Source organism: Emys orbicularis, chromosome 2 (genome assembly GCF_028017835.1).
Source record: "Emys orbicularis isolate rEmyOrb1 chromosome 2, rEmyOrb1.hap1, whole genome shotgun sequence".
Taxonomy (NCBI): Eukaryota; Metazoa; Chordata; order Testudines; family Emydidae; genus Emys; species Emys orbicularis.
Window position 1 is genome coordinate 277,039,606 of NC_088684.1, and position 15,543 is coordinate 277,055,148.

The 15,543-nt window shown below is 40.4% G+C and overlaps 1 protein-coding gene across 1 annotated transcript in view; it reads left to right on the top strand.

Annotated features, from left to right (window-relative positions):
- VIPR2 (vasoactive intestinal peptide receptor 2) overlaps window positions 1-15,543 on the top strand; it is an 89,310-nt gene that overhangs the window by 48,350 nt on the left and 25,417 nt on the right. The window contains exon 5 of the mRNA XM_065399058.1: window positions 15,235-15,332. Coding sequence (XP_065255130.1) covers window positions 15,235-15,332 — 98 coding nt within the window. The remainder of the gene's footprint in view (window positions 1-15,234; window positions 15,333-15,543) is intronic.

Genomic DNA, 15,543 nt, shown 5'->3' on the forward strand with positions numbered 1-15,543 from the left:
TGGGCCCTGACCATTTCTGTTTGAATGTTTTATAAGGAGGTAGTTTTAAAGCTTCAGAGAAGACCATTCCTCGTTGTGGTGGTGTTTTAATTTGGGCTACTGGGAGTTAAGATCACACATGAAATTTAGCAAGTATTGTGGGTGCATCTTCTCTTAGCAGACATATGTCCACATAAGAAAATGGGACCTTTTAAAGTGTTGCAAACTACGACCCCAAAATCATTAGTCACATTGAAAATGTTGGCACCTAAATGTAATCAGTCATAACCTGCATTTATAAACCAGAAAATGCAATTGGAGATATAGTTCAAAGTGATTTTCTTGTCCCTTGAAGACAATCTGTTATATTGAATTTGCTATCCTTTGAGGAGCATGGTTGATTCTCAGTGGAAAACTACTAGACTCTATGCTCTGTGTTGGTTATAATGGAGGGAAAATAAAATCAAATCATACAAGGGCTAAGGAAAGAAAGGTGGTCATATTTTAAAAGATGGACTAGAGACTCATTTAAAAAACTTGCATACAGTGGTGTGTTTGTAGTAAGAGAAAGTAATTTAATCCCAGTAAGAGTAATGACTGCTAGTTTGTTTACAAACTCAAGTCCCTGGTTTGAACTAAGAGATAATGGTCAATGGTTAAGGTTACATTTCATCAGAGTACTGTAGGCTGACTAATGAAATATGGCTTGAAATATGGGGGAGGGCTAGTTATATGGGGGAGGGATAGCTCAGTGGTTTGAGTATTTGCTTGCTAAACCCAGAGTTGTGAGTTCAATCCTTGAGGGGGCCCCATTTAGGGATCTGGGGCAAAAATCTGTCTGGGGATTGGTTCTGCTTTGAGCAAGGAGTTGGACTAGATGACCTCTATGATTCAACATTTGTCTTCAAGTCATGTCCCTAAGGGTGCTCCACTTCAGGTGCGCATGAGCCTCTCAAGCCCCTGATGAGAGATTTCTAGCTAGCAGTGTCATTCGGCCTGCACACGCACCTCTTTATTTAAAACATTTTGTTGTAGAGGCCATGGAAGTTTACAGTGGTGCTGAGATATTCAGTAATGTGTTTTGCTGGAGGAAGACATCCCACTTGTATTCCTTCTAGTGACTAGAAGTGACAGGAATTGTTTCATATCCAGGCTCCCTGCCAGTCACTGTCAAGCTTAGAGTATGTAGCCAAAGGCTAAATTGGGGTCACGGCTGCTTCAACATGACTGGACAACTAATCCTTTGTTAGAAATTTCACTTCTGCATTTTAGTTAGTTAGTTAGTTTCTAGATGGAAATATTTTCATTGCATTCTGAAAACATATATGTTGTGTACAACCCAGAGCAAGCACATTTTGGAAAGATTCAAACTAAGATTAATTTTGGTGTGGGTTTTTTTTTATTTGAGGGTGTAAATAAAATCCCCTCAGATACCACAAGGAATTTTTTTTGGGGGGCGGGGGAAACCCATCTAAACATAGTGTGGGGGGGGGGGGAGGGTCAGGATGGTGCAGAATGAGAGAGACAATTTTTTTCTCTCTCTCTTTTCTTGCCTTCCTTGTTGAGTCTGGCTCACTCAGTCAGATGTTGGTTTGACCAATTCTGCCTTCTTGATGGCATATTGTACGTAATTCTGTTTCACTGCCATCCTAAACCTCAAGGATTTTAGAATATTTAAAGTAATATTTACAGAAAACATTTCTGCTCCACTGACACCTGCCATGCTACTTGGTTTTCATACTGGGGAAATAATTTGGTATGTTTCATAAAATCTAAAGAAAACACCCCCCCAAATCTATAACTTATTATAGCAACTAAAATATGCTAGGCACTTCCCAGACAAACAAGGAGACAAATTCCTGTCTAAGGACCTGACCCTGCAAACACTTAGGCTATGTCTACACTGAAACCGCTACAGCTGCAGCACCTCACTGTAGATACTCACTGCAGCAACGGGAGGAGTTCTCTCATTGCTATAGTTAATCCACCAAACTGAGAGGCAGTAAGTAGGTCAATGGAAGAATTCTTCCATCAATCTAGCACTGTCTACACCAGGAGTTAGGGTGGTTTGACTAAGTTGTTTGGGGTTTGGATTTTTCACGCCCCTGAGTGACAGGTGGGTTGACCTAACTTTTTAGTGTAGACCTGGCCTTAGGCACATGCTCAACTGGTCTCATCTGGTCATTGCATTGACTACGCACATGGGTAAAGTTAAGCAAATATGTAACTGTTTAAAGGATCAAACCCAAAGGCCGGATTATGCAAATGCTTATTATCAAGGATAGTACCATAAGAAGCCCATTGTCTTCAATGCTTGAGTGAGGATGAGTCTTCAGTGGCTCTGCTCAAACGAGTGTATGGTGTTCACAGAGAAGCTCTAGGCCCACTATGCAGATAAGGGATAGAGAATAGATGGCACGATAGAGAAGCAGTATGATTGTGCGGTGAAATTTAGCCTGTGTCCTGTACTTGTGCTATTTTTGTATCAAATTGTTTGTAAACATTTTCTAATGCTAATGTTGGTAACATTTCAGTGTGGGGACAGCTAGGAACAGAAGTTTAATATTTAAATTACTCAATCCTTCCTTAAAAGATTAGTCTCTGTAAAAACAAAATTTTAGTTACAAAAACGGTTGTTTTCATGATTTGTAAAGACTGCATGAGTGCTAGCAGGTTTGTAATGTAAACACTTTAACAGGACAGTTAGATCCTGTACTGTAGGAGTTAGATCCAATCTGGTCCATAAAATGGCCATTTATATTCAAGTGCCAGCCTGAGCATCCAGACGTAGGAATGACTTTTTTTTAGACATCGCTATTTGATAATTGTGCCCTATAATCAGTTCAGAAATTGATAATGAGCGACTCAGACAGTATCCAGCTCTGTATTCACAGTCCCCTCCACTTCCACAGATGGAAGATACCCAGTATCTGTTGGGTCTGGCCCTTAGGGGAGTAGAAGTGCTGATTTCATTGCATGCTCCCCTTTTCCTGCTGATGCTATGGGAGCTGTTTGTCAGATGCTTTGTAAGAATTGGGTTCCTCTCAACTGCATGTTGGGAACTGGCAGACCAGGACAGAGTGGAGGAGAGGATGTCCCTGGCAGGCATCATCAGCATCCTTCAGGGGAGTTCTGGTCCAACCGCCATTTTCTTATGCAGATGATCTCTCGCACTGCGGGTCTGGAACATTAGCAGTTAGACTCTTCAAAAAACATACTCTGAATTGTTGTTAACTAGTTTCATTGTGTGCTCTGTTGACACTGTCTGTTTGTAAATCCATTTCAGCTTGTTTACTTCACTTTGAATGATCCTGAACTTTTTTTTCTTTAAATGCATGTCTAACTCCTTTCATAGTTTGTTTGGAACATCAGTGCTTTTTTGCTTTCATCTTTTAATTTGACACCATTGCAAACTGCCAGCCTCTGAAACTAGGTAATTGGGCAACACAAATGGCAGATCATAATCTTGGACAGCTCACTGAAGATTCCTGATCCGTGTGCAGTGTACAAAACAGCAATTAAGATATTAGGCTGCATTAATGAGATGGAAATAATACAGAAAATATGTAATTCTGTGGTCTTGTTCTACCGCATTCAGTTTTGGTCAGCATCTCAGAAAAGGCAGAGAGCAGAACATAAAAAAGTAAAGAAGATGAGTAAGAGGAGATGTGGTTTATGGGATTGAATATAAAATAAAGAATAGTTTAGGGAAGGATTGAGTGTTCTTACAATATTTATTCTGTCTTTTCCTATGGGGGAAAAACAAAGGAGGGGACTCAAAAGTTAAACATTTGAAACGGAGAGCATGATTTTTAATGTAATATAGAATTAACCTGCATCACTTGCTATATTGAAGAAAATAGCATAGTACATTTTAAACAAGGATTAGACATTTATTTAAATTAGGAATAACATTTGCAGTTACAGCAGCTAGAATACAATTTTGACCCTGAGATTTCAGGGCTGGTCAGCTGCAGGTGAGTTAGGAAAACATGTCTTACCATATAATATTATGTATCAAAGGGGTAACCATGTTAGTCTGGATCTGTAAAAGCAGCAAAGAGTCCTGTGGCACCTAATAGACTAACAGACGTATTAGAGCATGAGCTTTCGTGGGTGAATACCCGCTTCTTCGGATACATCCGTATTCACCCACGAAAGCTCATGCTCCAATACGTCTGTTAGTCTATAAGGTGCCACAGGACTCTTTGCTGCTTTTACATATAATATTATGTAATTACATATGCTAGGGGTTGGTTCACACTTTCCTCTGAAGGATCTGGCATTGGGAAAGAGGACACTGAACAAAATGGACCACTGGTACAGTGCTCCCATGTAGTGTTTCTTAGGGAACTAAAGACTCTTACGCTGCCTTTTGTCATATTGGGTGTTATTGATTCCTGTTAAGGTGTTTTATATTTTCTCTAATTCTGTCAAGATTTGGGGAGCAAGCTAGACCTGACTGGTGCAGTTCTTGCCTGTTTGATTTAGCACTTTCTTCTGTGACTCTCATGGAAAATACATAAATTACTTCATTAGAAGAATGCAATAAATGTCTAAGGACTGATTCTCACTGTCTTGCACCTTGTGTAGTCAGTTCTTCTTGTGCAAAGTGGGTGCAAATTTTATCAGTTCAGAATTGCAGAAAGTTGCACCAGTTTAATGGAAGTTACGTTTTTAAATTGACTTAAACTGGTATATGACCATGTTGAGAACATAGGAACTGCCATAGTGGATTAGCCCAATGTTCCATCTAGCCCATTATCCTGTCTCCAACTGCCACTAGTTCCAGAGCTTTAGAAAGAGTGTACAGCACAGAGCAATTTTGGAGAGATCCACCCGTCTTCGGCTCCTGACTTCTGGCAGTCAGGGGTTCAGGGTCACCATTGATAGTCCTATCCTCCATGAACTTATCTAGTTCTTTTTTTAACCCAGTTATACTTTCGGCCATCACAACATCCCATGGCAATGAGTTCCACAGATGTTACCAGATTTGCCCCTTACTTTGGAGTATGCTCATTTATTTGGGTTACTTTTCTGGGGAAGGGGATTCTGTAATCCTATCAATGTACTGCTTGTGTCACTTGTGTTTTTATATGGAGCTCTACTTCTCCCTTCTGCAAGTCCCCTCCCAATGGAGCTATCCTGCAGGACCTAGGTTCCCTAGGGCTGGGTTACTCCAGCCCCAGAACCGGATGAATACCCACACACCCACACATATATTAACAGAGCAAGTCTGAGCAGACCGGGTCAATCAGCACTGTCAAGCTGACCCCTTATATGTCTCTGGACTCACTGGGCTGGAGGAAGCAGCACTTTCAAGCTGTCTCTCCTTATATGCCCCTGGGCTCCACGGACTGGGTCAAGCAGCACTTTCAAGCTGTTACCCTTATGCATCCCAGATTCAGCACATCCCTATCCCCACTCCCCCAACACAATTGTACTGGCAGTAACCCACTTGATGAGCAAACCCCACAGTATTTTGGGCGCTGCAGGGATCTTTCAGCTTAGGTAAAAGAAGCGTTGCTGTAGAGTGAATGGGGGAAGCTAAAAACACAAAAGAGTAAAGTTCAGCAAGAGAGAGAGAAGCAACCAACTTAACCATAAAAGTTATTTATTGAATAATAGTGATAACTACACAAGGAGAGCTAAACCAACATAACAAATGATTAAAGGTTAATACCTAAGGTAGAAAGGAAAACAGAGAGAGAGAAAGAGGGGGGGATCTCACCCACTCCATGAGGCTTGAACTGGTCGGGGTTCCCAGGTGATGGTGGTAGCGGAGGGTCCTGAATGCTGGAGACAGGCAGAGCCCCCAGCACGATCAGTCAGGAGAAGATGGCGTTCCAGTGGAATTGATGCATAGTTTGGATCTAAGCATCAGAACCCTGACTAGAGGGTGAGTAGGGATTTTTGTAGACAAAATACAATTGTTCAAGGGAGAATAATAGATTTGTTTATAGGTAAACTGATGACTCAAGGGTTTTCTTTAGGCTAGACAATAGGAGCTGATCACTCTTGGCTATGGGTGGTGTCTTCTTCCAGGGAGCTCACAATGCAACTAGGCTGCTTCAGTATTTGGATATCAATTAAGGATTCATTACTAGAATTGGTCTGATAATTGCTGAGCTGGGTGTGTGCAGACATAGGTTCATTAGCATCTGGAGCAGAGATTCCCATGATGCAGTGCTTCCCTGCTTTTTCTGGTCCCAGAATTCAGTGTGGTTCTCTGTTCTCCATTCTGTATGTAAATTGAGATGTCTTCCTGTCCCATCTTTCATGCAGATGAGGCTCGGGGAGTTGTCTCTGCTCTCCATTCTGTATGCTAATGGAGATGTCTTAATCTTGTCACCCTTGTCAGGAGGGGTCTAGGTGCGTCTCCCAACGCCCTTCACTGCTCTCTGCAAGTTTTTTCCTCTGATGGGTTTTGGTTTAAGCAGAGGCTGTGGGGGGGGGGGGGTGTCTTTCATGAGTCAGGTTGGATACTGCACCCTTTCATGAGTCAGGTTGGACTTACTGCACTCTTTCATGAGTCAGGTTGGATACTGCACCCTGGTTCCCCAAGAACACAGAGGTGTCTGTTATCACTGGTTAATTGTGCACTGTATAAAAATATTTCCTCTTGTTTATATTAAACCTGCTGCCTATTAATTTCATCAGGTGATCCCTAGTTTTTGTATTGTGGGAAAGGTTAAATAACATTTCTTTATTCACTTTTTCCACACTATTCATGATTTTACAGACCTCTATCACATCCCCCCTTAATTGTCTTTTTTCTAAGCTGAACAGTCCCAGTCTTTTTAGTCTGTCCTCATATAGAAGCCATTCCATACCCTTGATCCAATGGTGGAACTGGTGTGGCCACAGGGGGCATGACCCCCACTTTTTAACATGGGCATAGTTTGGGGGATGGGGACACAAAACACCTTTTTTGAACATTCTTAATCTGATTTAAACTTGGCTTACGTAAGTCAGTTCCTTACTGACTTAGATGTACATGCACTGTAAGGCCCTTTTATACTGCAGCAATGGTGCAAAGGAGCTTTAGGGTAAATTCAGATGTGTAAGCTTTATCAATTTACATGCAAAAAAACCCCAAACCCAAACACAACTGAGCTGTATTACAACTAAACCAACAGATTCTAAGACCTGACATTTTAGTGAATTTCCCCTTGAAAATAGCAGTCCAAGCCACTGCCCCCTTTGCATTCCTGTACGTCAAACAGTGTTTTCTTTCCAACAGTTCTTATGCAACTTTATGCAATATGCATATGGAGTTACATGTTAGCTTTAGTACAGTATGCAGCCTAAGTATTAGTAGGATGAATGTTATTGTACTGAGAAATTACATAACAGAGATTATCTTTTAGATGAGTAAGTATGAAACGTAGAATTATGTCACTAGAAATTAATAACCTAGTTAATAACACAATCACTAGTGATATCAGCTGGATGTGTTACAATAATTTGTCTAAGAAACCTTTGGACATTGTGTAATATTTATTAGTGCATATGGCCCTACCATTGCAATTTACCAGCACGTCTTGCAACACAGTTTATTTAGAATTTAAAAAGTCAGTTAAAGGGACAGGGGAGAAAAGACATTTGATATAGTGAATTAGCACAGCTCTAATTCCACTTCAACTCCAGTATGCATAGAACCTAATCTTACGCTGATTTTGAAACTCATGGACTAGAGGGAAAAAAATGTAAGTTGCAGAACTAGCAAAAATGAAAGAGCTAGGAGGGAAGAAATGAAATCCTAGTATATGGAGCAGATCCTTAAAGCTGTAATGGAAATGGTAGGGTCTGTTTTGAACAGAAAGGATGAAGCTGGCACACAAAACCAGTAGTCCCATTAACTTGTCAAACAACAGAGCCCTATTCACATTGTTGAAACTGCAGTTGTCATTCAAGCAATTTTAATATACTCATCTTGAATTTTTTATTGCCACAATAACATTGCAAAGACAACAGTCTTTTAGCAACAGAATCCGGTGGGATTTGGGCACCCAACTCTCTTAGGCTCCTTTGAAAATCACATACAAAATGTCTTTTGCAGCAGTTTGAAGGAGAGCAGGCGTATTTAATCATCAAACATCATCACTGGCACGAGAAAAGCTAAAAACAAAAAGCACAAATGCCAGTGTATTTTTCTTTTAAATAATGAAGATGACTGGGGAGGAAAAAAATCTTCATAATGATTAAAAATAAAGTAATGTAGTGCATGTAGGGCCCGGTCTAAACAGGGGCGGCTCCAGGCACCAGCACAGCAAGCGCATGCCTGGGGCAGCAAGCCACGGGGGGCGGCGTGCCGGTCGCTGTGAGGGCGGCAGTCAGGCTGCCTTCGGTGGCAATTTGGCGGCGGGTACACCGCGGCTTCGGTGGCAATTTGGCGGCGGGTACACCAAAGGCGCGGGACCGGCAGATCACCCGCAGAAACGCCACTGAATCTCCATGACCAGTGGACCGCCCGCAGGTGTGCCGCCGAAGGCTGCCTGACTGCCATGCTTGGGGCGGCAAAAAACATAGAGCCGCCCCTGGGTCTAAAGCCCATTGAAGTCAATGGACAGACTCCAATGATTTCAATGGCTGTTAGATCAGGCTCTTATTTACTGCCCTGTACTTTATTCTAATTTACTAGGAGTAGGCGAAACATTAAATTCAACCTACATAGTCTTGGCCTTGGAAGACTGAAAGAAAGTGCTCATCAGAAGATAACATCTATACAGAACTTTGGAAAATTCTTCTCTGGGAAATAAAAAGTTAAAAAATCCCACATGTTTTAGAATAGTCCATAGCATTAAGTAATGCAAATAAATCTCGTAGTGTCACTCATCGAAATATAGTGTCGTAGGGTGCTAAGAAAAAGGAGAATAAGAGAAATCTTAAGTCCCATCAGTTCTTGACATGAAGTCATACAGATGGTGTCTGCTGTAACCAGGCTCTCTCATAGGGAGGCCTGACTGGGCTGACAGTGAATTTCCCTATAATGACTTGTAGTCATTCTCTCTCATACAAGCCCCGAATGCACATATTCTGACTAATCATGGTTCATGAGCCTCTGAATTTCAGAAATCAGTTTGTACTTAGTTCTAAGTTTATAAAAGTACAACTGATGCTGTGCCTGGATGATGGGGGAAGGCAAAGAATGTAGAATCAGTGCAATTTATTCTGAAATGAGAATATGCAAACATGGAAAAAAGTTAGGGTAAGCAATGCAGATTAAACATGACATAAATTTGATATACTTGGCACCAACCATTTACATTATTCCTAAACAAATACCTCCCTGTCAAGACCAAAACTAAAAAGAATGTATAATCTCTCTTGATCGGGTGGTGCATCTCAAAGGGTCACTAACATTTTAGGATATACAAGAATTGCATGATAACTCAAGTGATGGTCATGAAGGGCACTAAATGATCCTGATTCTCTTCCTCAACCAGGAAGGGCAGTGGTCAGATTCACAGGTGGGGAAAGTGAGGCACAGAGAAGTGAAGTGACATGCCCACGGTCACTTATCAGGCTAGTGACAGAGTGGGGAACGGAACCTTAAACATTAGTTTGATATCTAAATGGCCAATAATGCAGTCACATGAGCACAAGACAACATGTTGAGTGAATGTAGTTCTTACTGATTGTTGTGGAAAAACGACCACGCGTTGTGTTTGGATCAGAATCGCCTGAGGCCTTTTTATTTTCATGCATGCACAGGGGGTACCAGTGAACTAGCAATCCCCCCGACTACAGAATTTTGCATAGCTTATATGGCATAAAACCACAATTAGGTAATGCATACTTTCTTATCAACATTATTGCCATATTTGGAATACACTTTCCAAAAAAGGAATATAGCTTAGCAAGCTTTCCTGTTTTTCACAGTCTATCCTATTGCGGTTCCTAAGCTTCCCCAAAACTGTTAATGAGCCATTATGAATCATAGGCCTTGTAATTATAGATAGTTCTGCTTTTGTACTTTTCCTCTATTCTGCCTCTAAAAACCCTTCTCCTACAATAGACTTAACTAATGTTCAGGTCTGAACCAAAGTCCAGGCCCGAGCCAACTAAAGTTTAGGCCCTAGCAAACTTTTTCCTCCACAGATCTAAGGCTTTTGAGTATACAAAAGTCTCATTTGATCTTGTTCAGAGACTGTCAGTAGCCCAGTATACTGAACAGAAAAGCTTTAAAAAGTTACCAAATACAGAGTTTAAAAGGTGCAGTGGTTTGTTTGGTTTTTGTGCTGGCAATCAGAATGAGTTTAGCTGCTCACTGAAGAAAGTGTATGGATCACTACTTTAACAGTTAGTGAGGATATTAATTAATTAATTAATCAATTGTATTATTTGTAGCATACAAGAGAAGATATTTTAGTAACAGAGAAACTTTTGGTAAACGACCACTATAATGACTGTAGCATCCTGGTTTCCTTTTCTTTACTTTCTGCTACCATCTTTTTCCATTCTCACTTGTACTTTCAATGTAACGCAATTTACTTCCCTGGTATTCCCAACCTTGGAGCTTTCATTTTCTTGTGCCAAGAATGTAACATGCACACATCCTCTCTGAATTGCACAATATACATGACAGGACCATTTAGCCCTTAAAATTATTTCTATTTTAATAACCATCTATATTGATGGTAGTAACAAAGGTAAGGATTAAAAAAAAATATGCAATATAAGATATAGCTTTAAATTTATGTTAACTTTTATGTCACTTTTTAATTTGTGTGAATTTATTTCCAAGAAAATGGAGGACTAATACACTGGCTTGAGCCAGTGACCTCCTCTGTATAAAATAATTTACAGAACAGTGCAATCCTTAGATCCCATGATCTTAATAAACCAAGACATAAAGATGTGCTACAGCATATTATGACTATATCACAACAGAGTTCACAGCTTCTTACTTTTTAACAGAGAAACATTATATTTCCTGTAAGAGCAGAGTAATAGGTCTGCTTTGTTAAAAGAGCAGAGATAATCTGCATTGTTTTCTGGTCTATCGGAAGTTTATACTCAACTTACAGTTCACTTAAGTCACTATTTCTTAAAGGCTTGGTATTAATATATCTTAAATGAGTGTTATCTAGAATACAGCACAGGACAATAATTCTAGGTGTACATGTAATAAAACCCGACTTAGTCACTGAAAACATTAAGAAAATATACACTTATTACAACAATTGAAACCCATCCATCAGCAGTAAATACTGGAACCAATTTGGTGAATTAAAAAGACAGGATTTTATGATCGCTCACTGATAAATTAATGCTATATTCAGTTTCATCTTGAAGCCAACCACTTGAGTAATGAGTTCTCAGAGATGACAAACATGTTTCTTTTAAGAATAACTACTTTTCATTTGTTTGAAAGAAAATGTCCAAATTCAAGATCTAATCCTTGCTGAAACTGCTGGATCGCTCTTAAAAATATGGGCTAGGTAGTCCCCATAGCAACAGGAATACATTTCATAAAATTGCTAGTGTTTTTAGTGCAGGCTAAATATTATTGTAGGAATTTAAATATTTTTATGGCGTGGGACTGATTGTGATGGTTGCACAGTACTCTGAATCGTAAGGAAAGTTGCCCTAGAACCTCCTGCTTGCTATTACTTATAGAGCACCATCTGTGCGCAGGGTGTTTTACAAGAAGCATAGAACACAAGGTTCTTGACCTGAACCGCTTACAGTTGAACTCAGTGGAACAGGAAACACCCAACAAACTTCCCCTGAAAGGCCTGATAACATTGTCAGTGATAAGATCAGCATGGGAGGGTTTGTGAAAGAAGTGGATTTCAAAAAGGAGGGGAGAGATCTCCAAGCAGGATTCATAGAATATCAGGATTGGAAGGGACCTCAGGAGGTTATCTAGTCCAACCCCCTGCTCAAAACAGGACCAATCCCCAGACAGATTTTTGCCCCAGATCCCTAAATGGCCCCCTCAAGGATTGAGCTTACAACGCTGGGTTTAGCAGGCTACTGCTCAAACCCCTCACTGAGCCATCCCTCAAACTAGAGCAGGAAACACCTATTTGGCAACTGGGCCTAATCCTGTAGGCATGCTCTGAGCATGTCTAAGATCTGATACTTGTCATATCCCACACTGGAGGGCAGGATACAGGCTGCCCATGAGGGTGTGGGGGAGAGCAGCACTGCACCCAAATCAAAGACAGACAGGGGCACAGGGAAACATAGGGCAACAGTGATGGCTTCAGCTCCTAGAGCATGGGCTAGCTGAGCAGCTTACCTGGCTTGGGGGGGCCTAACTTGAGGAAGAGTTTTGCAGCAGAGGATCCTGAGTGGAGGGAGGTGCCTATCTCTGCCCAGTCGACCAGGTGTACTAGCTCAGCTCTCTTAGGTTGGCATTTCATTCCTGGCTAGTTTAGTTAGCTCCCTGCTCAGCTTGCAGGCTTCTAGGTATCCCCTTCTTTTAGGCGTGTGACTCTCCCTGTGCATTTTTTAGGGAGCCTGGGCACCTAGCTTGGGGCTGGGGGTTCCACTAGGGGACTGGCCATCTAGGGGTTAGATGTTGCAAAGCTAAGTGGAGCAACACCTACATACCTTTGAAGATCTGGGCTCTTGTGCCCACAGAATCCCATTGAGTCAGTGGGACTCCACAGAAGTGTAAAGGTGTTATGCACAAGGGTGTGTATTTGTAGGACTGGGGCCCCATGAAGTACAATAAAAGGAATAATCTATTATACCATTGAAAGCCCAGGATTTCAATTTAAAATGAAAGTTTATCATCAGTCCTTGGTCCTTTAATTGGGGAAGCTTCCCACGAAAGCTTATGCTCAAATAAATGTATTAGTCTCTAAGGTGCCACAAGTACTCCTGTTCTTTTTGCGGATACAGACTAACACGGCTGCTACTCTGAATCCTATTCCATTGGGACTTTTACTAATTTCCATGGTCATGTTTTCTCTGGTGCCTCTGGGAGGGGAGTTTGGGGCTCCTCTGCATCTCCACCAGTTCCCGATTCAAGTTTTCTATAACACATGAGGGGTTCTCTACACTAAACAAACAAGCAAAACTACTTTGTGAGAGAGGATGATCATAGTAAAGGAAGAGAACAGCTCAGGTGGCCTGTCTCTTAGGCAGGCTTTCTGGGACCAGCCCTTTGGGACTTGGTTATCAGCTGGCCTACTGTCTTTAATTAGGGTCTACTTGCACCCCCTTCTCTTGGGGCACCCTGCTTTACAGCTAGTCCATGATGTTTCAGGGGAGGTGAGGCCTGTGAGTGATCTGCCAAGAAAGAGACACTCTCTGAGGTGTAGCGGTCTTCTTCCTGTTCACCACAACCCACCCCACCCTGGGCAGGTTTTCTCTCTTTAAGATTCCCTCCCCTCCTCTTTCCAGTCAGAGCAAACCTAACAGGTGCACCTCGTTGGCGCTGAAGGAGCTCAGAAAAGCTTGCTAGTCTCCTCTCCCACAAAGGGAGAGTGTACCCCTTCACACTCTCCAATGTTTTACTGCTACTTTAAAAACAAACTAACTCAATACTAAAATGTCAGGAGTTCTACAAAAATGTCAAGACAATCCACTTCTATGCACTGTCTAATACAAAAATAAAAGTAGGCATCTATTTCCCTTGTAGTATCTATTGTACCATTTAGAAATTAGGAGAATGGTGGTGTTTGATTAGTTGTTGAAGTAGTGTGTTGGAATTGGGCCATGCTCTTTAGATAACTAGCGAATGCTAACAGGGACTGGTGTCATTTGCCTGGAATGTCCTTAAGATCTATTTGCTAAATGTAGGTAATTTGTTTCCCTCAATTTTTAACTTTAAGAATATTTATTATAACACATTTGCAAGATACTTCATTTCATTTAACATTTAATTTAGATTTGCCCAAATGCGTGCTGTGCTTGCTAAATGATTTAAACGTTGTTCTGCTAATTTTGACATAAACCAGGATCACTAAAATTACCTCCTTTTAATGCTATTCTTCTGGAAAAATTGCAGCTTCCTAATGTTATTCCTTCATCACTGTGTTCTAGCAATTTTTAAATGGTGTAAAACAACACATTTTTCTACCAGATGAGTTTTTGCAATATTTCTGTTTAACTCTGTACAATTTTCAACAAGTGCTGAATCCAAATGAAGAATCTTGTACAAATGGAAGTTTAGACACATACAAAATGTTGTAAGCGGCATGCTTTTACTTTTTGAAATATGAGGTCAGAATCTCAGCTGGCATAGCTCAATTGAAATAAATGGAGCTAGGCTGACTTACAGTAGCAGAGAGTCTAGCCTATTATCTTAAATATGATATTCTTAAAATACTGGGAATTTGTGCCCCTTAGTAACACAAGCCCCAGAATGTGTATGCACATAAATGCATGTGCCTAACGTTGAAAATTGGTTCCATAAGATACAACATCCTGCATTGATGTTAAAAAACTACCAGTTAATTCTATCAGATAACAAGAAATGGTTTATTAATTTGTTTCTCATAAATCACATGTGCAGTATTAATACCTTATAGTACTTTAGTGGAAAATAATTTGAGACAAATACAATTCATCGTAGGCATCAAAAGAAGTAGCAGATTAATTCTGACTTTTTGGCATTACTCTTACGAATTTTTCATTTCTGATAGCATTGCATGTATTAATATTTAGGCGGTAAATTAAGGGACAATGATGGTTGTTCAGTGGTGCATCCCCTTTGTGCTGCTTTTGATTTGTAGAAGTGGCTTTTAGGCTTTTAAGGAGGAATTTGAAAAGAGAGAGGAAGAGCTGTTTGGGCCCCAGTTTACCAAAGCATTTAAATATGTGCACTTGGAGTCAACGGGACTTAAGCGCTTTCTTATGTCTGTTGTTGAACAAGGCTGGACTACTGAATCAGGGCTTTGGAGCAGAAGTTGTGGAAGACTGTTCCAAGTCTAACCCATGCTTACAAAATGTGGATCTCTCTTTCTCTTGTGGCTGACCCACATTGAGGCTTATGAGCCTACTAATGGAGCAGGGTTATTTGGTTGAGACAGTTGATGTTTGAAGATCAAGAAGTCCCACATTTGATTTCCCCATCAGAGACGACTTCTTTAGGGGCATTGTATTACATGAGTGTAAAGGAATAAGCATGTTTAACATTTGCACAGGAATTCTGTAGCTGGTAGCCAGACTAAAAATTGTTAGAAAATTATGCAGTTTTTATTCTTTTAACTATTTAAAGCAATGCCACATTATTACACATTTGATTGCACATATCACTAATGGTTTATGAATATATATTTTTCTTCATAGGTTAATTTCTACGTACTAGTGAGGGCAATCTACACCCTTGGACATAGTGCGTCTCTGATTGCTCTAACGACAGGAAGTATAATTCTTTGCCTTTTCAGGTAAGTATCTCACATCAACAAAAATAAGCAAGAAAAAGGAAGATATTTTTAAATCCTTGTCTGTTTTATGATTATTCAGATGTTTATAAAATTGATGATTTTTAAAATTTGAAGAATTTAATAACAAATAATAGTTGCATTGGTAGCTTGAATTTATGTTTGCACCACTCATATCACATGATTCCAAAGAACTCTAGAAATTCATACATAG